Raw genomic sequence first — 23377 nt, 5'->3', positions numbered from 1 at the left:
ACCTGGAAGAAGCTCCTGGCTTCAGATCGGCACAGCTCCAATCACTGTGGCCATCTGGGGAGTGAACCAGCAGATGGAAGACCTCTCTCTCTGCCTCTCCTCTCTCTGTGCAACTCTGCTTTCAAGTAAATAAATAAATCTTTAAAAAAAAAAAGACCACACTGAGGAGGAGCCGATGTGACACAGCCCGTCACTGCCTGGGACGCTGGCGTCCTGTGTTGGAGCTTTGGTGTCTGGCCCAGCTCGCCGCTAATGTGCTGGGATGGCGGTGCATGGTGGCCCAAGTGCTTGTACTCCTGCCACCACGTGGGAGACCAGGATGGAGCTCCCGGTTCCTGCCTTTGGCCTGGCCCAGCCCCAGCAATAGCAGCCGTTGGGGGAGTGAACCAACAGATTGGAGATTTTTCTGTGTCTCTCCTTCTCTGTCATCTGCCTTTCAAATAAATAAATCTTAAAAAGACTACAACAAGAATGATCGCAATATCCGACTGTATCAGTTACTGTGACAGGTCTTTGAACCAGACAGTAGCTTGTCTACAGGGAAGCATCTGATGTTTATACAAAGTCAGAGTAAAAACACATTTATGGAAAGTAAAAAAGACTTAAAGGGTATTTTTTTTTTCCTTGATGTATAGTGCATGCAGATAACTGGTCTAGAAGTTTGTCAGAATTTTAGAAAAGCTTATGAGTTTCAATAAATTTATTAAAAAAGCCTGTGAAGGGGTTGGCGGTGTGTCGCGTGGGGTAAGCCACCACCTTTGACACCAAAAACCCATTTGGGCGCCAGTTCAAGTCCCAGCTGCTCCACTTCGATCCAGAGCCCTGTTAATGTGCCCGGGAAAGCAGTGGAGGAGACACAGTACTTGGGCCTCTGACCTCTGTGGGGAGTGAACCAGTGGATGAAAGACTTCCTCCCTCCCTCCCTCCCTCCCTCCCTCCTTCTCTCTCAACCCACCCCACCCCTCCCTCTCTCTCTCTCTTTCTCCCTAACTCTGCCTTTCAAGTAAATCTTAAAAAAAACAACAACAACTTAATACTGTGAAATGTCACATTAAATGTTTGTTTTGTTTTATCTACTTGAAAGGCAGGGGGTAGGGAAGGGCGGCCAAGATCTTTTATCCAATGGTTGACTTCCCAAATGCCTATAGCAGCCAGAGCTGGGCCAGGCTGAAGCCAGGAGCCAGGAACGCCATCCTGGTTTCCCAAGTGGATGGCAGGAACCCAGCTCCTTCAGCCATTGCCTGATGCCTCTCAAGGTGTGAGTTAGCAGAGTTGGGACTTGAACCCTGGCACTCCAATATGGGATGGGGCATTCCAAGTGATGTCTTTTTTTTTTTTTTTTCAGTGTTTATTTTCATCGAAAAAGATATAAGGAAAAGGGAAAGAAATAAAAAGATCTTCCATTTGCTGGGTCTCTAAATGCTTGCAGCAGGCAGGGCTGGGCCAGACTGAAGCCAGGAGCCCAGAATTCCTTCCAGGTCTCAGACCCATGTAGGTGGCAGAGACTCCCAGGTACATTAGCAGGAAGCTGGCTCAGAAGGACCACAAGTGGCATTACGATGTGGGATTTGTAAGGCAGAGTTAGAGAGGGGAGAGAGCGTCCATCCACTGGTTCACTCTCCACCTGGCAGCAATGGTTGGGGCTGGGCCAGGCCAAGCCAGGAACCTGGAACTCCATCCAGGTCTCCTGCTTGGCCATCTTACAGTGCTTTCCCGGGTGCATCAGCAGGGAGCTGGATTGGAAGTGGCACAGCTGGGACTCGAACTGGTTCTCATGGGATGCCAGTGTTGTAGGAGGCAGCTTAACCCACTGTGCCACAATATCTGCCACAAGAGTAGTAAGTCTTGTTTATTATCATGGCATCATAATGTTTCTTGATTTTTCAAAAGGCAAGTCTTCTCTATTCTTTTTAGAAGTTGACATGGTGATTTGTGGATCTTTTATTTCTTTTTAACAATTTTATTTATTTATTTGAGAGGTAGAGTTATAGAGGGAGAGAAAGAGAGAAAGGTCTTCCTTCCATTGGTTCACTCCCCAAATGGCTGCAATGTCTAAAGCTGTGCCGATCCAAAGCCAGGAGCCAGGTGCTTCCTCCTGGTCTCCCATGCAGGTGCAGAGGCCCAAGCACTTGGGCCATCCTCCACTGCTCTCCCAGGCATAGCAGAGAGCTAGATTGGAAGAGGAGCAGCCAGGACTAGAACCAGTGCCCATATGAGATGCCGGCACTATAGGCAGAGGTGCTGGCCCCGATTTGTGGATCTTTACTCTTCTCTATTTTTTTAAAACACATTCATATTCATTCATTCATTCAATCATTCTCTCTCTCTCTCTCTCTCTCTCTCTCAGATTTTTGGGGCCAGCGCCGTGGCTCACTTGGCTAATCCTCTGCCTACAGCGCCGGCATCCCATATGGGTGCTGGGTTCTAGTCCCAGTTGCTCCACTTCCAGTCCAGCTCTCTGCTGTGGCCCAGGAGGGCAGTGGAGGATGGCCCAAGTGCTTGGGCCCCTGCACCCCATGGGAGACCAGGAGAAGCACCTGGCTCCTGGCTTCGGATCGGCGTGGTACGCTGGCCATGGCGACCATCTGGGAGATGAACCAACGAAAGGAAGACGTCTCTCTCTGTCTCTACCTCTCACTGTCTAACTCTGTCAAAAAAATAAATAAATAGATTTTTTTACTTATTTCAGAGGTAGAGTTACAGAGAGGGAGAGACAGAGGAAAGGTTTTCCATCCTCTGGATCACTCCCCATTTGGCCACATAGGCCAGAGCTGGGCCGATGCGAAGGCAAGAGCCAGGAGCTTCTTCCAGGTCTCCCATGATTGGATGCAGGGGCCCAAGCACTCGGGCCATTTTCCACTGCTTTCCCAGTCTGTGAGCAGAGAGCTGGATCAAAAGTGGAGCAGCTGGGGCTCGAACTCAACATAGGGGATGCCGGCACTGCAGGCAGAGGCTTAACTCCACCACAGTGCTGGCCCCTCTATGTATTCTTTAAGATGATATTTTTCAAAAAGAATACTTGCTGGAATGTAAATTGGAGTTATCCAGAATTTATACATGACTTAGATAGAACTGGTATCTTTTACATTGGGGTGCTCCATCCATGAAAATACGTGTTTTTATTGGTGTCTTCATTTTATTGGTGTCAGCCACTGTCTCTGGGGCCAGTGTTGTGGTGCAGTGGGTTAAGCTGGCCTGTGTTGCCAACATCCCATATGGTTACTGTTTTGAGTCCCAGCTGCTCCACTTCCGATCCAGCCCCCTGCTAACCTGCCAGGGAAAGCAGCGGAAGATGGCCTGAGTCCTTGTCCCCTTCCACCATGTGGATACTCTGATGGAGTTCCAGGCTCCTGGCTTTGGCCTGGCCCAGCCCCAGCTGTTGCAGCCATTTGGGGAGTAAACCAGTAGATGGAAGCTCAATCGCTCCCTCTCTCTCTCTTCCTCCCTTCCCCCCTCCCTCCTTGTAACTCAACTTTCAAATCAATAAATCTTTAGGGGGAAAAAAGCCACTGTCTTATACATTGCCATCATGGAGAAATCAACTTTTACTCTAACAGTTGCTTCTAAGAACGTCCCCTTTCCCTTGCTTCTAAGATTCTGTATTTTTGGAGTTCTGCAGTTTTTCTATGATGTGTTGAGGCGTGGCTTGCTTGCTTTCTTAACTATTTATTTATTTAAAAGAAGAGAGAAGGGAAATCCGTCTTCCATCCTCTTGCTCACTCTCCAAATGGCCACAATGGCCAAAGGCCCGTCCAAAGGCAGGAGCTGGGAGATTCTTCTGGGTCTCCCATGTGAATGCAGGGGCTCAAGGACTTGGGCCATCTTCTGCTGCTTTCCCAGGCCATAGCAGGGAGCTGGATCAGAAGCAGAGCAGCTGGGACTCCATATGGGATGCCAGCACTGGAGAAACTGGCTTAACCCAGAGTGGCTTAACCTGCTGGCCTCTGAATGCTTGTGGTTTTTTTTTTTTTTTTTTTTTAAGATTTATTTATTTATTTGAAAGAGTTGCACAGAGAGGAGATGGAGAGAGAATGAATGAATGAATATGAATGTCTTCTATCTGTTGGTTTTATTCCCCAGTTGGCCACAATGGCCAGAACTGAGCTGATCTGAAGCCAGGAGCCAGGAGCTTCTTCCAGTTCTCCCACATGGGTGCAGGGGCCCAAGGACTTGGGCCATCTTCTACTGCTTTCCCAGGCCATAGCAGAGAGCTGGATCGGAAGTAGAGCAGCCGGGACACAAACCAGCACCCATATGGGATGCCGGCACTGTAGGCGCAGCTCTACCCGCTATGCCATAGTGCCAGCCCCAGAATGCTTGTTTTTTATTTTATTTTTATTTTTATTTATTTTTTTTGACAGGCAGAGTGGATAGTGAGAGAGAGAGACAGAGAGGAAGGTCTTCCCTTTTGCCGTTGGTTCACCCTCCAATGGCTGCTGCGGCCGGCGCATTGCGCTGATCTGAAGCCAGGAGCCAGGTGCTTCTCCTGGTCTCCCATGCGGGTGCAGGGCCCAAGCACTTGGGCCATCCTCCACTGCCTTCCCGGGTCACAGCAGAGAGCTGGCCTGGAAGAGGGGCAACTGGGACAGAATCCGGCGCCCCGACCGGGACTAGAACCCGGTGTGCCGGCGCCGCAAAGCGGAGGATTAGCCTGTTAAGCCACGGCGCCGGCCAGAATGCTTGTTTTTTAATGTTGAGTTTGAGAGTTGTTTACATGTCCTAAGTAAGGCCTCAGTCAGATACGTGGCCTGCACATATTTCCTCCCAGTCTGTAGTTTGTCTTTTTCTTTTTTTTAAATTTATTTGACAGACAGTGAGAGAGAGACAGAGAGAAAGGTCTTCCTTCCATTGATTCACCTCCCAAATGGCCACTACTGCTGGAGCTGTGCCGATCCGAAGCCAGGAGCCAGGTGCAGAGCCAGGTGCTTCCTCCTGGTCTCCCATGCGGGTGCAGGGCCCAAACCTTCCTGGGCCACAGCAGAGGGCTGGACTGGAAGAGGAGCAACCGGGACTAGAACCCAGTGCCCATATGGGATGCCGGCGCTGTAGGCAGAGGATTGACCAAGTGAGCCACGGCACCGGCCCCCTGTAGTTTGTCTTATTATTCTCTACATCGGATCTCACAGAGGAAGAGTTTTTAATTTCATGAAGTCATTTGTCAGTTATTCCTCTCGTGGACCATGTTCCAAAAATTGTCCTAGGTTCCAGAGATCCTTATGTTTTTGTCTAAGTGTTTGATAATTATATGTTCTATACTTAAGGCCACAAACCATTGGGGCCTGATTTTTACAACGTGGAAAGTTTAGGCCACAGTTCTTTCTTTGGGGGGAGGAGGCGGGAGCTCCACGGGCATCCATTTGCACCAGCAAAGCAAGCTGGACACAACTTGTGTCTGCTTCCGGGTCCTCTGTCTCGTCCCACTGTGGATCCCTGCCACCCACCTTTTCTTTCTTTTTCGAAAGGCTCCTCTGTCTGAAGCGGCATCGTGGCGCAGTGGTGCTGCCCCTGCCTCCCCCTACAGGGACCACGCGCCCCTCCCCCAGCTCCCCCTGCCTCCCCCTACAGGGACCACGCGCCCCCTCCCCCAGCTCTGAAGGGATGGGCTGTGCCCGTTCTCTCCTCTCCCCTCCGCCCGATGACGCAAGCCCGTCCGTCGGGGTTGGAGGGGAGAAGGCCTGGGACGTGCTCCTGCCTTCTCCCGGGAAGGCCCTTGGGGCCTCTGTGGCTCTGCCAAGAGGGTTCTGGGACCCTGGTGTTGGGTGTGTGTAGCCAGTGCTCTGGGAGTGTCCCCCTTGTCCCCTGGGCTCTCAGGGCTGGCAGCAGTGTGTGTAAGGGCAGCCCTGGGCCCTGGAGGCCACAGCCTGGGGATGGGGCTGAGTGTGGCTGGGGCACAGGCTGGGACAGTGTGGGGCCTGGTTTGGAACCCCTCTGGGGCTGGCCCCATCTGGAGTCGAGGTCAGGGGCCTGTGGGGCTCAGCCTGGTGCTGTGTGTGACAGGGCCTCCTGGGCCTCTGCCACGTGTGCACGGCTGCCTCTGGGCGACCTGCTGACCTCTGCTGTGGGCCGCTGGGACGTGTCCTGCCCTCCCCGTGGCCCGGCCCCACAGGGGGACTTGGCAGTGCTCGCCCTTCTCTGTCCAGTTACTCAGCAGGTACCTGAGCCCCTCTGATGCCCAGCACCGCTGTCAGTGACGCACAGCAGGGACCCTGGCCCCCGGGTGCAGAGGTGAGCTGCACAGGGCCGAGGTCTGTCTGAGCTGGTGACTGTGCGCCCCACCTCCACCCGAGTGACTGCACGCTCCTCCCACTGCCCTCAGAGCCCCCCGTGCTTCCAGGACCCCTGCCCTCCCAGAGCACTGAAGCGACTCAGAGATGCGGGTTCTGGGCCTCAGGGAGTGTGACCTTGACCTGTCCCGAGGCCCACAGCTGCCTGTGGCCTTTTCTGTGGCCTTTCCTGTGGGTCCTCCCACTCTGCCTTCTCCCTCCTATGAGCCCTAAGAAGGCGACAAGTCCTGTTCCCCGCTGTCGGTTCCCCCTGCTGGTCTGGTCTCAGCTGAGCACGGAGCCCCCTCTGTGGAGGACTGTGCTCCTGAGGCGCAGGGACCCTAGGCTGGAGGATCCACATCTTCCCCTGGCCGGGGAGGGAGCCTGGGGGTATCGGGGCGCAGGGCTGCCGTCATCCCTCCCCAGCCACAGACACCCAGACGCGGAAGCAGTGCTCAGCTTCTATTGGAGACCCCGCCTCCCCGGGGACAAACATCCCGGACAAGCCCCTGTGAGCCCCCTCCCTGGGGGCGTGCGCTGTGCTCTGGGGGCCCACAGGGCATGGGAGGGAAACTGTGAGGGGTGCAGTGACGTGTTGGACGCCAGGACGCAGGGCTCCTTCCTCCCCCGGGCAGCCCAGGGGTGGGCAGGCCCCAGCTCTCTCCTGGGCCTCCTGGTCTGTCTCCCCAGAGGATGGCCCTTCCCTGAGGGGTGCGGCGCCTGCCTCGGCGTGGCCGGCCTGTGCCCTTGCCCGGCACTGCGCTTCCCCTGGCCGGAGCCCTCCATGGGAGCTGCGACCCCAGCCCTGGCAGGAAGGGTGCTGAGTGTGTCCTGGAGGGCCGTGGGGTGGCGCAGGTGCAGAAGTGGGCGGGGGCGGGGCTGGTGGGAGGGGCCAGGCGCCGAGGAGGGCTCAGTCGTCCTTGTCCTTGGCGCCGTGTTTGAGGATGCGGGTGAACTCCACGTAGTTGAAGTTGCCCTTCTTGTCGATGGGCGCCTCGCGGTACATCTCGTCCACCTCCTCGTCTGTGAAGCGGTCCCCCATGGTGGTGAGCAGCTCCCGCAGGTGGTCCTCGTGTATGAAGCCTGGGGTGGGCCTGGGGCCGTCAGGGCAGGGTCCCCTGCCCCTGGGCGCCCAGCAGCCCTTGCAGCCTCCCGGTGGGGAGGGCCCAGTACGTCCCACTGCCTGCGTTGGAACACTGGTCCCACGTCTTGGGAGCTGTGGGGCCTTGGGCAAGGTGCTTGAGTCCCTGCGCCTGCTTGATCTGGCTGGTGGAGAAGGAAGTCTGCCAGCCTGGAAGAGGTCGGGTGGGTGGCCGCCTAGGGCCCTGGGAGAGAGCTCCCGCCATCGCTGTGTGTGTCCCCAGGGAAACTGGCCGGGGGACAGTGAGATGTCGCTGCGCCCGCCATTGCTGTGTGCGTCCCCAGGGAAACTGGCCGGGGGACAGTGAGATGTCGCTGTGCCCGCCATTGCTGTGTGCGTCCCCAGGGAAACTGGCTGGGGGACAGAGGCTTTGGGAAGACCCGAGCGTGGGCTGGATTCCGCACCCTGATGGCAGACCAGGAGCAGTCAGGGGTAGGAAGCCTTGGTGGACACGGGCCGCCTGGGTCTGGCATTTGGGGGGACAGAGCAGGAAGCCCTGGGGCTCGTGGTGTTCTGGCAGCAGAAGGTGGGGCAGGGCCTGGCGCCTTGCACACGCCCACGCCCAGGGCTGCCCACCCCCCAACGCTGACCTGAGGCCTCCTCGTCGAAGCAGGCGAAGGCGTTGCGGATGACGTCCTCGGGGTCGGTGCCGTTCAGCTTCTCCCCGAACATGGTGAGGAACATGGTGAAGTTGATGGGCCCCGGCGCCTCGCTCATCATGCCCTCCAGGTATTCGTCCGTGGGGTTTTTCCCTGGGGCAAGTGTGGCATTTGTGCTGCTGTCCCCGCCTCTCCACCCCCTCCCTGTGCACCCGGCACACACAGGCCTCTCTGGTCGGGGTGGCAGAGACGGGCAGGGCCCCTTGAGGGGGTGGTCGCAGCGACCGCCTGGGCCCACTGCTGTGTCTGCGTGCACCTGCCTCTACGGGTGACTTTGACCACCCCGTGAGGCCGCGTGCCGACCCCTGCCTGAGGCACACAGCGAGTAAGGAGTGGAGCTGGCACCCAGAGCCAGGCAGCCCGGCCCCACGAGTGAGGCACGTTCCCAGAAGCAGTTGAATTGCTGTCCTTTTACATCTCGCAGGCTGGGGTTTGAATCCCACCTCCATGCCTCAGCTTCCCCTATCCTGAGAACTGTGAAGACAAACACCATAAGGGCTGCGTGCTCGTCACAGTGGCTGGCCCAGCCCTTGGACTCAGGAGTCAATTTCTGGGTTCACAGCTCTACCATTTAGTCGCTGTGTGACCTCAGGCCGATCACTCAACCTCTCTGAGCCCATTTCCTCGTTGGTAAAGTAGAAGCGAAAAGCACACCTATCCAAGAGGACTGCTCTGAAATGTAGGATGGCAGCTGCAGGGCTTATTAGTATTTTATTTGCTGTTCTTGTCTCTTCTAACCTGGGTGTGACATTTCTCACTGGAGCCTGGGATTGGTCTTTAGACACCAACTTGAGCTACAACAGTTTTCCTGTGGTCCAGGGCCCCATGGGTGGGTGCTGCCTTGCAAAAGCAAATGAGTCTGTCTTCAGGTCCTTGTCTCCTCTGAGCCTCAACCCCTCACCCGTGAGGAGGGGCTGTGACATTTGGGTCCCAGCGCGGCACCTGGGGCAGTCCCCGTGTGGGAGCCCTGGAGTCCATTGCCTGGGCCACGGGGGAGGAATCTTCCGTGACCGTGGGCTGAAGCTGGGAGAAGCCGGGCCCGAGGGAGAGGATGGTGTCCTGTGGCAGCCCTCCACTCAGGGTTGCCCGGGCCCCACCAGACGCCTTGTGGGGACACGAGGGCCCCAACCCCTGTTAAGCAGGAGGGAAATGGGCACGGGGCAGTGCCATCATGGGCCCGTGGCTGCCTCCCCCAGCCAGGGCCGTGCCAGGGGCTGGGGCTGAGGGTGGTGTCTGGTTGTCTGTGGCCAGCACCTGGGGAGCGACGGGGCCAGGCCTCGCCTCGGCCTCGGTGACCTGGACGTGATTCCTGAGCTAACATGCTGGGGGAAGTCACTGCGGTGGGGGTGACTTCCCCCGGGTCTCAGTTTCCCCAAGCTGTCCCTTGGCGGCTGAGCCCTTTCTAAGACTGAAATGCTGCACAGATCTGCACTAGCCAGTCCCACTCGGGTCGGTCTCTACAGGTTCCAGCCCTGCATGGTACCTCGGTCTCCCTGTCTGTGAAATGGACACGGCCACCGCAGCCACCCCCTCAGGTGGGACCTGTGCTCTCCACGTGCCGGAGGTCCCTGGCCCACCCAGGCCTAGCCCTGCGTACCCAGCGAGGCCAGCATGTCGTGCAGGTCCTCCTTGTCAATGAAGCCGTCACGGTTCTGGTCGATCATGTTGAAGGCCTCCTTGAACTCCTGGATCTGGGACTGGTCAAACATGGCGAAGACATTGGACGTGGCCCGCTGTGGCCGCTTCTTTGTGGTCTTGGCCTTGGCCCGCTTGCTGGACATCTTGGCTTCAGGTGGGTGGGGCTTCCCTGCAAGAAGGGGGCCAGGATAGGGAACCTTCCTGCCTCCCACAGAGTGCATTTCCGCTCCCAAGCCTGGCATTGGCTCCGGGCTCCTGCCACGCAGCCCTTCATGGAAGCAGGTGAGCACGGGCCCTGTGGGCTCCTGAACCGCCTCCCCGCTCTGAGCCCGAGTCCGGATCTGGGAGCGGGGACATGAGGAGCGCCCAGCAGGAGGGCTTCATAGATGTGCCGGGTGCGGAGTAAGCTATTTTGGCTGTGACTGGGTGACAAACTTTGGATTGGGCTCCGTGCCAGCCGTGAGCGGGCTTTGACTTCTTGAAGCCCTGACAGTGTTTGCACTGTGCATCTCGGTCCAGTGCCGAGGTGGGCTGACACGTGGGAGGCAGCTGGGGCCCTGCCTGGCCTGGGCGGCCTTCCAGGCTCCCCTGGCCCTGTGGGAAGTGGCTGGATCAGCAGCCCTGCGTTCCTGACATTCCTTGTCCGCCTCCACAGCCTGCTCCATCCCTGGGCCTGACCATCCCCAGGTGGGTGGCAGACTGATCCCGGAGCTCCCCAGGGCCCATCCTGCGTGAGGCTTATTGCCCTGTGCAGACCTGGCCCCTTAACCCCTTAGCCCCCAGCCAGTTCTCATCTCATCCAGGCCCAGCCCCGCACCTGTCATTCTGACACTCTTGAAGGGTCTTGCCTTCCCCTAGAGCAAGTCTGGGCCCCCTCGGCGTCACCCTTGGGGCGCTGGGAACCCTGACCCTCTCTGACTGGCGGCCACACCTCGGTCTCTCGTGACCTGTGATTGAGCCGCCCTGGCCTCCGGCTGGTCCCCAGCCACTTTGCTCCCCGGTCTGTTCTGCAGCCCAGCTCTGGGACATGCCCGCAGAGAGCTGTTTCTAGGTGCGTCCTGACAGTGGGCTCCCACAGGTCTCTCCTCACCACGGGGGCTCCGCACCCTCCAGTCTGCTCCACTCACAGCCCGCACTGTGGTTTCTGCTGCCTCCGTCATGCAGGTGGGGAAACCAGGACTTGGGGCCTGCGAGGCCCCAGGACGACTGCCCCTTCTTTGCTCTGCCCTCAACCCCACGGTCCAGCCCACAGGAGGCCTCTGCCTGTGTGGCTGTGAGTGCTCCTTGAGCTGTTTCCAGGCCTTCACCCCCAACTCTCCTCCAGTCATCCCGGGTCTGCGAGATCTTAACTCCGGGGCTGGGCTCCTGGCCAGCCTCAGCAGGTCCCTAGGGCCGCCCCACCGCGTGGTTAGCAAAACAGGCCCAAGAATGGAAGAGGCGTATCTGCGACAGGGGTGGGGGCCGGGTTTGGCTGGATGGGCGCAGTCTTGGCCCCTGGTGTTCCCAAGGCCTGAACAAAGGAAAACCACATCCTGAGAGGCTGGCCTCGGACCTGTGGCAGCGGCGGGCCCGAGGACTGTGTGTGACCAGGCTTGTCTGCAGACGGGGTCAGGGATAACAGGGCCCTCAGCCCTGGAGCCACCATCTGTTCCTCCAGGGGGAAGGTCCGTGACCCCAGGGTCAGACCCAGCCAGTCCTGGGCCTGTCTGGGACCAGATGGCACCTCTCTCCTATGGTGTCTGAACTCCCACCACACCAGGCCTGGCCCCCATTAGCAGTCCCCGGGCTGGGCAGCGCCAGCAGCCTCTGGTTCAAGGCTGAGTTCCCAGTTCTTCCCAAGTTCTCCAAGCCTTGAGTCCTTGTCCAGCCCCCTCGGAGTGAGTCCTGCAGGGGTCTCACAGACGTTATCTGCCTGCAGGCACAGCTGTGCAGGGGTGGCCCGGAGAGGGGGAGCTGTGGTCCCTGGCTGTGGGAGGGTCCCTGGTCTCCACTCCTGCCTCCTGCCCCAGGGTGTGGATGGACTGGTGGAAGAGGGGTGTGCAGCCTGGCTGGGCTGTTTCTTCATCCTGTGCTCCCTCCCTGGCCCCCGGCCCCCCGGCCCCCGTGCCCCCCGAGGCCATCTGTAACTCCTTTGCAGAGGGGCACAGCCTGGACTACAGGGTCCCAGAACCCTGAACAGCCCCCCATTGCCCAACAGGCTCGAACCCCTTTTTGCTACCCGGGGACCCCAGATCCTCCATCTCCTGCCCGGACCGCCTAGACCATCTGCTCTAGATACCCTGGCCCCGGCCCTGGGCGGGCTCCCACCTGGTGCGGAGAAGGTTCTCGCAGGGTGCGCAGAGCCGGAGCGCGGGGGAGCTGGCCTGGCGGCTGGGTCCGGGTCCGGGTCTGTCCGGGGGCGGGGCTGGGGCGGGGCCTGGCGGCCGGGCCTTACAAGGCAGAAGAATGCACACGGCGGGGGCGGGGCCTCGGCGGCCCGCCCGGCCTTATTTGGCCTGGACCCATAGACTGGACGGGCGGAGGTGTGCCTGGACCCCAACTTCCCCGCGGGGCTCCTTGTCGTCCGCGGTTCCAGTTTCAAGGAGGGGCGGTGCTGGGGCAGCGGAGGCAGCGGGAGCGGCCTAGCGGCGGGGGAGAAGGCGCGCTCGGTGGCTCCTAGCTCTGCAGCGGGGCAGGCAGCGCACCCAGGACCCTGCCGTCTCAGACCCAGGCTCTAGCTCTCCCCGGATGCCAAGCCTGTCCTGGGGAGGGCGGCGTCCTCCTGCGGTCCTGCAGTGTCAGGGCGGCCGCCCTTGTGGGGCGGGGACCCAGAGACCCTGCTCTGGAGGCTGCGGTGGTCGGTGGTCGTGGCGGGAAATGCCTTGACCCAGCGGCTGCAGGCTTCGGCAGGGGGGAGGGGAGCTGCCGGGCCGAGAGGACCTCCCGGAGCCGGGCAGGCAGGCCAGGAGAGGCCTGGGAGCAGGGGGACAGCGTGCGGGGCTGTGCCGCGCCGGGGGCTGCGGGGCTGGGTAGGGGCGGCCGTGGGCGGAGATCAGAAATTGTCTGGGACGAGTTAGTTTGTAAGTCTTTTTAGTTTGAAATTGCAGACTTCAGATGAAGTTGCAGGAGTCATGCAGACCCGCCTGTCGTCTGCAGCCGCGGGCTCAGCCAGAGACGCCCTGACCATCTCAGTGAGTTTCGTCCTAAAAAGGAGATTGTCGGGTGTCTGCGAGGCCACAGCGTGTTCGGCGTCAGCCCGGCTGGACCCGTTGTTCACCGAGTGCGGTTGATAGGAACTGTTCTGGCCCAGGGTCCGGCCCAGGCTACCTGCTGGCCTGGGGCGGAGCTTCTGTCCCAGTGCGCTGCGCTGTGCACCATCCTTCCCCGGCAGAAATCCCGGCCTCCCCTGGCGCCTGCCTTGCTACCCCCATTCTGCTCGCTGGCTGGCTCTCGCTGGATTTGATTACTCCAGGGGCTGCATGGGAGGTTTCAGAGAAATTCATGGAAAATGTGTATTAAGAAAATGCAGCAGGTTAAGCCACTGCCTACAATGCCGGCATCCCATATGGGCCTGGGTTCCAGTCCTGGCTGCTCCAATTCTGATCCAGCTCTGTGCTGCTGGGCCTGGGAAAGCAGCAGAGCACAGCCCAGGTGCTTGGGCCCCTGTAGCCGCGTGGGAGACGCTGATGGAGCTCCTGGCTTCGGCCTGGCCCAGCCCCAGTCCTTGCAGCCATATTGGGAGTATGGAAGTATTCCAGTGTGTGGAAGGCCTCTCTTTTTGTAACTCTGCCTTCAAAATAAGTAAACAATTTTTTAAAAAAGAAGAAAACATGCAGAGATTTCAATTTTGTGTGTGTGTACAAAAATAAGGTGGTCTTTTAATTTTTCCATGAGCTTTTTGAAATCTTGTGCGAGAGGAATCATCCAGTATTTGTCCTGTGCTGGCTTGTCACCGCACATGATGTCCTCAGGGTTCATCCACGCGTGGGCCAAGGTCCCTTCAATGTTAAGGCCGAGTAGCATTCTGCTGTGTTCAGTGGCCACGGATCCTGTCTGCGTCCGTCCCTAAGAGGACAGACATCTAGGCTCTCCTGAGTAACCGTGCGGTTACCCCTGCAGGCCGCCTCAGTTCTGTGGGGTGCAGCCCAGAAGCGGGTTGCTGGTCACGCGCTCTGTATCCTTTGAGGGGCATCAGCAGCTTTCCCGGAGCGGCTGCGCCGTTCTCCTTCGTTCCTGTCCAGGGCACGAGAATTTCAGTTCCTCACCTTCGTGCTCATTTGTTTTACAATTTTTTTATTTATTTGAAAGAGTTGGAGGGAGGGAGAGAGAAAGAGAAGGTGCTTCCATCCTCTGGTTCACTCCCCAGATGGCCACAACAAAACGGCCAGCACTGGGCCCGCTGAAGCCAGAAGCTGGGAGCTTCATCCTGGTCTCCCTCGAGGGTGCAGGGGCCCAAATACCTGGTCTGTCGTCTTTTCCCAGGCCATCAGCAGGGAGCTGGATTGGAAGTGGAGTAGCTGGGACACGAACTGGCACCTGTATGGGATGCCAGTGTCACAGGCAGTGGCTTTACCCACTACACCACAACATTGGCTCCATGCCTTTTATTTTTTCAAAGATTTACTTATTTGAAGGACAGAGTTACAGAGAGGTAGAGCGAGAGAGAGAGAGAGGTCTTCCGTCTGTTGGTTCACTCCCCAGTTGGCTGCAATGGCTGGATCTGCGCCGATCCAGAGCCAGGAGCCTCCTTCTGGTCTTCCATGCGGGTGCAGGGGCCCAAGGACTCAGGCCGTCCTCTACTGCTTTCCCAGGCCACAGCAGAGAGCCGGACTGGAAGTGGAGCAGCCGGGTCTCAAGCCGCTGCCCAGATGGGATGTCACGCTTCAGGCCAGGGCGTTAACCCGCTGTGCCACGGCGCTGGCCCCCAGGTCCACTTTCCGGCTCAGCTGTAGGTTCACGCTGGGAATTCCATCCAGGTGGAGTTGTCCGACACGGAACCTTTCGTGTGTGGCTTCTCTCAGCCAAGTGTTGCCGGGGTTCTCCCGCGTCGTAACACGCACCACGTCATTCCGCTCACTGCAGGGTAGGGAAGACCGTTTTTCCTGGTTGTGAATCCACGTTAGGATGTTGGGATTCGCTCCGCTTCTCAGGGAGGTGAAATGCTGCCGTGGGCTTCGGCACACGGGCTTCTGTGTAGATGCTGGCTCCGTTTTCCGGCTGCGGGTGCTGGGTGCTGGGGGCTGAGTTTAACCCTTTAAGGGAACTTCCAGACTGTTCTACAGTGCTGTGATGGTGTAGTCTTCAGTGTACAAATCTGATTCAGTTCAATTTGTTGCTCAGTAGCGTATGTCCGTGTTTCTTCCAGTTTTAGGGCTGAACCGTGGTCTGTTGTGCACAGGCCACATCTTATTTGTGCTTTTGGTGCCATTGCCATGGCATTGTTTCTCACTCCGTTTTCAGTGTTCATGGGTAGTTGAATGTTCTCACTCCAGAGTTCTGAACCCAGATGTGCATTCTCCAGCTCCCTGCGCCAGCTGGGTGTCCTGCAGTTTAATTCCGTTCACACTGGGGTTAGCTCCGGTTTAAGGGCCCCGGCCTCCAGGACTGCCTCGCTCCAGCTGCAAGTATGAGGTCCCCAGGTGACCCACACTTCTGTCCAGCTTGGCTACAAGTCATGCGTTCCTCCAGCCCTCTGGCAGAGTTAATAATTTGTTAGATGCTCATAGAACTCAGGAAAGTAGCTTGCCTGCTATTTCCGGTTCATCTGGAAGGAAGGAACTCAGCACAGCCAACGGGGAGAGAGGCCCAGGGAGAGTGGGGAGCTTCCTCAGCTCAGCCTCCCGGCACCCTGCAGGGAGCCCCGGGGCGGCCTTGAGATGCGGCTCTGATCCGTGAAGCCCTCGGCTGTGGGCGCCGGCTCCGCATTCGGCTCCTCCTTTCCTGGAGAGTGGTGTGCAGAGGCATGAAAGCTCCACCCCTCCTCTGGGCCCCCATCCTGCAGCCCTCGAGGGCCCCCCAGCCACCAGTGCCATCATGAGCATGCAAGAGACGCTGGTTACTCGAGAAATCCTAAGAGTTTTAGGAGTTGTGTGCCAGGAACAGGCACCAAGCCCAAACGTTGATTTTTTTTTATTATATCGTAGTGGTGTACATTCAGTGGGTGTTCATGGACCGGGGCTGTAGCCAGCGTCCTAATCAAAGGCGCTCCCTTACTCCAGAGGTCCTTGTGCACAAGGCCCAGCGTTCCTACGTGAGGTCGCGTTGTCTTGTTATCTCCAGGTAGAGATGCTTTTGCTTCCTACTTTCCGACCTGGACACCATGCATTTGCTTATGTCGGTTTGTAATGTTTTAATGTTTGAATTGAATGACCTTGCCTCACCGCCCTGGCTGGAACCTGTGGCACGGGGCTCCATGGCAGAGGTGAGGAGGACACACCATGTGGCTCCTGACCTTGGCGGGGGCATCGGCTGTGGACTTTGCTATGGGCGCCTTGTGTAGCCTAAGGAAGTTCCCCCTCCTCCCGCTTGGCTGAGTGTTTGGATCCTGAAAGGGTCTTGGCTTTTGTCGAGTGCCTGTTGCACACCCACAGGACGCCGATGGTCTCTGGGAAGTTGGGACTGTTCCTTAGCTCTTCTTCGTCCCTCGCGGTTCGTGTTTCTCATGCGGCGGGGTCGCCACCTGGTGCTCCAGGTCACCTGTGCTCGGCAGCCGTGCTGTGCTGCCGTCCACCCTGCCATCAGCTGTGTGACCTGTGTTCATCTCCGTCCACACGCGCCGTCATGTGTGTGACCTGTGTTCGTCTCCGTCCACACGCGCCGTCATGTGTGTGACCTGTGTTCGTCTCCGTCCACCCTGCCGTCAGCTGTGTGACCTGTGTTCGTCTCCGTCCACACGTGCCGTCGTGTGTGACCTGTGTTCGTCTCCGTCCACCCTGCCGTCATGTGTGTGACCTGTGTTCGTCTCCGTCCACCCTGCCGTCAGCTGTGTGACCTGTGTTCGTCTCCGTCCACACGTGCCGTCGTGTGTGACCTGTGTTCGTCTCCGTCCACCCTGCCGTCATGTGTGTGACCTGTGTTCGTCTCCGTCCACCCTGCCATCAACTGTGTGACCTGTGTTCGTCTCCGTCCACACGTGCCGTCATGTGTGTGACCTGTGTTCGTCTCCGTCCACATGTGCCGTCGTGTGTGACCTGTGTTCGTCTCCGTCCACCCTGCCGTCATGTGTGTGACCTGTGTTTGTCTCTGTCCACCCTGCCGTCAGCTGTGTGACCTTGTTCGTCCTCCACCGGGTGAGGTGATGGACGCCAGCCAGCATCAGCTATCAGAAAGTTCCTGTTTTTGGCCGGCACCGCGGCTCACTAGGCTAATCCTCCGCCTGCGGCGCCGGCACCCTGGGTTCTAGTCCGGGTCGGGGTGCCGGATTCTGTCCCAGTTGCCCCTCTTCCAGTCCAGCTCTCTGCTGTGGCCAGGGAGTGCAGTGGAGGATGGCCCAAGTGCTTGGGCCCTGCACCCGCCTGAGAGACCAGGAGAAGCACCTGGCTCCTGGCTTCGGATCAGCGCGGTGCACTGGCCGTAGCACGCTGGTCGTGGCGGCCATTGGAGGGTGAACCAACGGTAAAGGAAGACCTTTCTCTCTGTCTCTCACTGTCCACTCTGCCTGTCAAAAAAATAAATAAATAAAGTTAACTTTATTAAAAAAAAAAAAGTTCCTGCTTTTCCCCTGTGTACAAGAGAGCCTCAGAGAGTTCATGGAAACCACGCATGGACTTAACAATTTTAATTTAAAACTTTCAACTCCATTTCCACAAGCCTTTTGAAGGGCCACTGTCATCAACACGCTGATTAATGAGAAGCTGAGGCGTGCGGCTTGGAGGCCGCCTCTCCCTGGACAGCCCGGCTCCGCCCGCGACAGCTGCCGCTGCCGTCTGACTGCGCTCGGCCCAGCCGTGGACGTGGGGGACCGCAAGTCGCTTGATGGCGTCCACGTGGAGGAGTGGGGTGAGAGGGCAGCGTCCAGAGAGACGCAGGTGGTAGACTGAGGTGCAGGAGCGGCCAGGACCTGGAAGGTTAGAGCCCCAGGGCAGCCAGGAGTCCCCAGACTCCCCGCCCAGGCTCTTCTGACATGTTCTGGAGACGGACTCTGGAGCCGGGGCTCCGTGGAGGCGGGGACCGGTCCTGCCCTGGTGACGGCAGCTGTGCATGGCGCTCGCTGCACCCTGGCTGCCACACCTGGGAGGACTCCTGCTCACCCCTCAAAGCCCAGGTCACCTCTGCAGAACCCCCGCTGGCCCAGGAGCTGGTTCTTGAGGCCCTCCTGTGTGCACGGCACTCACTCACTGCCCTCAGGCAGGCCGCTGTTGACACGGGCTGTCACGCAGCACAGGCATCGTCGAGTGTACAACACGAGGAGAAGGACTCCGAGTGTGCAGCGGGCGTCAGCGCTGCCCGGGCCGGGCTGAGGGCCTGGAGGGGGTTCTTCCACGAGCTCGGGGAAGGACACACACCACCTGCCCTGGTGGCAGAGCCGGCGCCCCAGGCGAGGCCCAAAGGCGGCCAACGAGTGGGGCTGGAGGAGGGCAGCTGGGCAGGCGTGTGGATTCGGCCCGAGGGTGCTGTCACTCAGCTGGCGTTGTGGGAGCGTCGCGGGCTGTGCTGGTTTGGAGGGCAGCGCAGAGTGGGACAGCCAGCAGACACAACTTCCCTCCAGGTTGCGTTTTGAACCCGCTGCTGCTGGGAAGCATCTCCGTTGTCTGGGCTCGGCAGCACGGCTCCACCGGGGCTGCAGGGCCACTGGCTGCATGGCTTTGTCCTGGGCCCAGGGCTGCACCCGGCACTGACTCGGCGCCTGTATGCTCTCTGCAGGCCCGAGTCTGGGAGCTCGGGGTCCTGGAAGGGAAACCTGGGCTTCCTGCCCCCCGCCCTATGGCCCCGTGCAGGCTTCCCAGCCTCCTGCTGCCCGTCCCTGCAGCCTCGGGGAGGGTGCCTCCTCCCCACCTCTGTCCTGGGTCCTCTCTCGTCCCCTTGGGGACTCATCTTTGGGAAGCTGCTGCCAGCCCTACCCCGGGAAGTGACAAATGCCTTCCTGACAGCAGGGTGTGGGGCACCATCGAAGTTGTGCGCTGGTCAAGGCTTCTGCTGGGTCGAGATGAAACAGGCAAGTCCAAGTCACGCAGCACGCTGCAAGGTGCTCGGGTACTTCAGGGACGTCAGCAGCAGCAAAACCACGAAGGGTGGGAAACCGTTTTTGATTGAGAGGTTATGGACGTGGTGCCAGGGCTGTGTCAGCCTTGTTTGTGTCTTGGATGGACTAGGGCCCCTGGAGTGACCTGTAGGTAACAGGTGGGCTCCTGGCACCTTCCCAGGGAAAAGGTTTCTGCCTGGGACATGCCTTTTTTTTTTTTTTTTTTTTTTGAGTTATTTATTTGAAAGAGAGATCTTCATCTGCTGGTTCACTCCCCAGATGGCTGCAGTGGCCGGGGCTGGGCCAGGCTGAAGCCAGGAGCTCCTTCCAGGTCTCCCATGTGGGTAGTGGGGTGGCACCTTTACCCCTTGTTAGACGTGAGGGCAGTGATGGTGTCGTGTGGGAATGTCCTTGTGTTGGGAGATGGGTGCTGCCTGCTGGGGTGGACTATCCTGGCATCTTGCCACCCCGTCCTGTGGTCCTGTGGTTCGGGGGACCTGTCCACACCTCCAGGAGCGATGGTGGCCACCGCTTCTGGGGCAGGAGCTCACAGCACTGATCCTCAGTGTGGGGGTTCTGTCTGCTGCTGTGCTGGGGGCCCACGGCACTGCCCTGATGTGGTCTTGTCGCGCGGAGCAGGACCCTTCCCCGGGACCCCGAGCTAACACTCTCCCTGCTGCCGCACACACACCGAGGCTCCTGAAGGCCGAGGGCCCACTCCCAGGTCCCCGGGCGACTGGGCGTAGAGCTGGGCGGCGTGGCTTCCTCCCTGGCACTCACGCACACCTCTGAATGCTGGGCTCGCTGCTGGAGGCAGAGGTGCGGACCTGGCCCACTGCAACCCCGACCCCCCTTCCTTACCTTCCAGTACCCCCCGCCTGGAACTTGGAGCAGGGGTCGGTCCAGGAAGGCATCGACGCAGGAGTAAATGAGAGCCCCTGGGGGCCCCGGACTCTCAGCCACAGTAAGTACTGGGCTCCAGGGACTGCTCACAGTTGGGAGGACGCCCAAGGGGCCCAGCTGGGGGAGGGCTGGGCAGCTTGAACAAAGCCCCTGGGAGGTTGGAGCTGTGTCCCTTGGCATCCTGGCTGGGTTGGGCCAAGGGAGGAGACCTGCTGTTTGGCTCCACAGCCAGGCCCCAAGGATTCTGAAAGGTTTCTGCCTCCAGGAGCTGGTACCTCCAGGCCCCTCTGCCTGGCATGAAGTGTCCCCAGCATCTCGCTCTCCACGCCACTCCCCCTCCCACAGGGGCTGAATCCCTTCAGCCCTCCTCCAACCTTGACCAGAATTTTCTTGCCCACCCTGGGTTCCTAGCACCTTCCTCCTCCTGCTGCCTCCTGTCGTGGACTTGAACTCGTCTGTGCGTGTGCCCTACCCAGCCTCCCCGGAAGCCGGCGCTGGTGGCAGGTGGGTGGTCAATAAGTGTATGTGCTGAGTGCCCACAGCTGCCAGGGTGGGGGCAGCTGCTGGGGGAGGAGAGCAAGCGTCCCACCCCGGCTCTGGGCGAGCAGCTGTGTCTGAAGCATCCGATGGGGACAGGACTGCAGCATGTGCTCCCAGGAGGGGCTCTGGCTTGGTTTGTGGGGGGCAGCTACTCCCACCTTGCTCACCCCACCAATAAGACCATGAGCCCTTGGTACACGTTACCTCATTTATTCTCACAACATGCCTGTGAGGTAGGGAGGGGCTGGGACTGTCCCCATGTTACAGAGGAGGAAGTTGAGGCACACAGAGGTCGAGTGACTTGCCCAAGGTCACACACGGCGGCCAAGCTGGAATGGGGCCCAGAGCAGGCCCTGGGTTCCCCCTGCACTGGACACGAGGACGTCTCCCACGCCGCTGAGTCATATACACAGTATAGAGCAGCCCCTCGTGTGCCGAGCTCACTGCTGGGCTTGGCCCTGGCCCTGCCCTCCCCTCCCCACCCCGCCCCGCAGGCCCGGGCCTTTGCAGCTCAGGGCTCAAGACACCCTAGGAGTGGGGACGGAGGGCAGGCGAGAGAGAAGGGTGATCCGGGTAGAAAGAACAGAACAGAAAAATCAGAGGCTGGGCAGAAGGGCCCGCGGTAGGGGGCAGGGCGGGAGACCAAAAAAAGGCTGCTTACACACAAGTATATATTTTTACACACACTTGTACACACACCTAGATATAGTACATGTAAAAATATATGCTATTCACACCCCCCGCCTCCTGCCAGGTGCCCCGAGAGCCGGTGGCGGCGGCGGCGCTGGTGGGCATGGGTGGGCAGATGGCGTTTGTTAATATACACTTGAGGGTCTATGTGCATATGTACACATACGTACAGACACGGCGCGGCCCAGGACAGGCAGCCCCCGGGAAAACGGGGCCGCCCCTCTGAGTCCTCACTTTCCTTTGCTGGAGAGAAGAAAAAGGCAGGGCCTGGCGTGACGGCCGCGGCCTCCTCTCGTTTCCGCCCCCAGGGGCCGAAGGGCAGCTCCGTCTGTGTGCGTGTGTGCGTGCGTGGTAGGGGAGGGGATGCGTGTCCATCTCTGTCCTCTGGGCCCTCAGCCACCACGAGGGCTGAGAAGCACAAAGCCGCTAGCCACGAGGTGACCCCTGTGTGAGCTCTGAAGGGAAAGAAAAACGTAAGAATGAAACGAAATCCAAGGTCGGCACAGGGGAGCCAGGGGCGGGGGCGTGGCAGGCGCCCATGGCTGCCCCGGGCGTGGTCGTCCTGTGAGGAGCTGGTCGGAGTCCTGGGTCGGCAGCCAGGCGAGAGCCGCACGCTGAGGCCGGGCGGGGCGCTGCTGCAGTCCGTTGGTCTAGCCCGCCTTGGCCAGCAAGAGGAAACGAGTTTTTAGTTTTGGGGTTTCTGTTGATGTTTTGTGTGAGAAGTCTTCATAACTAAAGCTGGGAGGGACCCGAGAAAGCCAAATTGTGAGCCCTTGGATGCGTCAATTTCAAAGTTGGCTCAGGGTCTCTAGAGAAAACAGCCGTACTAAAGGCTGAGAAGAGTGTCCCACGCATGTAGTGTGTGTGTGTGTGTTTTTAATGGTCTGAAACCGTCCCCCTCCCTCTCCACGGTCTCAGAGCCGGGTCTGGGCCTCGGGGACATAGATCTCGATGCTGTCTGCGCTCTCCGTGGCCGAGTTCTGCCGCACGGACGCTGCCCGCTTGGCCGCCAGCAGTCTCTTGCGGGCCTCCTGACGCTGCTTGTCCCCCGCGTCGGAGGCCTTGTCACGGCTCACTGCCGGCCGCGACTTGGCCGGCTTCTTTGGGACTGGAGGGGGTGGTTTCTTCTCTTCCTTTAGTGAGACAGTGAGGAGGGAACAAAAATAAAATAAAGGTGCCACCTTTTATGTGGCACTACCCCCACTATATGCCAGCGGCCAGTCTCCCACGCCGGCCTCCCTCCCAGCACTGGGCACAAGCAATACACATCTGGAGTCAAGAAGCCACAAGAAGCAATGATAGTGGGAAAAGCACAAGGCACAAGAGCAAAAAGCAAGCTGAAGAGTCTAGAATGTTCTAGCAGATGGACACATCACCTGTCCCCACCCCGCTTTGAGCCACTGGGAGTCTGGGATGCAGGCAGGAACGATCCTGCCTCACTGGACCCAAGTCCAAGCTCACATTTCAACTGCTACCCAGGGATCAGAACTCGATGGGGGGCACCGGGCTCCCCTGGCTTGCAGGCGGGAACCTGAACCTGAGGGACAAGGCTGGCCCCCAGAGGGAGGCGGGCAGAACTGGGAGCGCAGGCCCCAGGAGGAGGGCCCATTTGCTGCCTCCAGAGCTCTGCCGGGCGGGGCTGTGGGCAAGGGGTCTCCCAGGAATCCCCTCCCCTGGACATGCAGGGTGGGCCAGCATGCTTCCGGGGGCAGCCTCAGCTACACGGAGCGAGCGACGTGCCAGACAAGTGCCAAGCATGGACCCCACGCAGTGATGGACGTGAGCCCCAGCTCAGACGACACACGGAGAAGGGAGCCAAGCAGCACTGACCGATGTGGGCAGCGTTACTGCCGACCAGGAATTTGTCCCTGGACTTCCCCTCCGCACTGCTCCATGCTCACCTTCCTCTTCTCGGGGGTCTCCACCAGCTGCCAGCTGTTGGCCTTGAGGTGGTAGAGCTCATCAAACTTCATGCTGATGTCCTCGATGGACAGCTGTAGCAGGTCCCAGAACCCTGCCAGGTCCTGGGCTGTTGGGCGTGGGTTGGCGTCAGGGTTCTGTGGAGCACATGGCCATCAGTGGGGCCTGTCCTGTCCCCACCCCAAGCTTAGTGCCCCCATCCCCTTGTCCTCAGCGTCTGGGTCAGTCTCTCAGGAGTGAGGGAAGCCAGTTCCTGGGCAGGGCTTGCCCTAATGGTGAGGGGCTGCTGGGAGGAGGGCACGCGTGTCCCGACTACACGAGGCAGCCAATGCACCGAACAAGGGAAGCAGACACTCACGGCCATGGTCTCACAGGGAGGCAGGGAGAAGCCCAGGCCGTTGGTTCCCTTCCCTTCTGTTCCACAACCACCCCAAGATACCAGCAGGTCCTGGAGACGGACCCT

General features: G+C 59.2%; 2 protein-coding genes across 2 annotated transcripts in view; both read right to left on the bottom strand.

The window, feature by feature from the left end:
• Positions 1-6712: 6712 nt before the first annotated feature.
• MYL9 (myosin light chain 9) lies at positions 6713-12097 on the bottom strand. The gene is made up of 4 exons (XM_062204145.1): positions 12009-12097; positions 9661-9870; positions 7995-8156; positions 6713-7346 (listed from the first exon to the last, which is right to left on the bottom strand). Exons 2-4 carry the CDS (start codon positions 9842-9844, stop codon positions 7174-7176), a joined length of 519 nt encoding a protein of 172 aa, XP_062060129.1. The 5' UTR covers positions 9845-9870; positions 12009-12097; the 3' UTR covers positions 6713-7173.
• An 8403-nt stretch (positions 12098-20500) lies between these two features.
• The window catches only part of DLGAP4 (DLG associated protein 4), a 71376-nt gene continuing 68499 nt past the window's right edge, over positions 20501-23377 (bottom strand). Inside the window, 2 exon segments of the mRNA XM_062204144.1 lie at positions 20501-22127; positions 22896-23051. Coding sequence (XP_062060128.1) covers positions 21909-22127; positions 22896-23051 — 375 coding nt within the window. The 3' untranslated portion in view covers positions 20501-21908.

The sequence above is a fragment of the Lepus europaeus genome, chromosome 10 (genome assembly GCF_033115175.1).
Source record: "Lepus europaeus isolate LE1 chromosome 10, mLepTim1.pri, whole genome shotgun sequence".
NCBI classification, from domain to species: domain Eukaryota; kingdom Metazoa; phylum Chordata; class Mammalia; order Lagomorpha; family Leporidae; genus Lepus; species Lepus europaeus.
The sequence above is the reverse complement of the archived record's forward strand: the minus strand, read 5'-3'. Positions and strand labels throughout refer to the sequence as shown.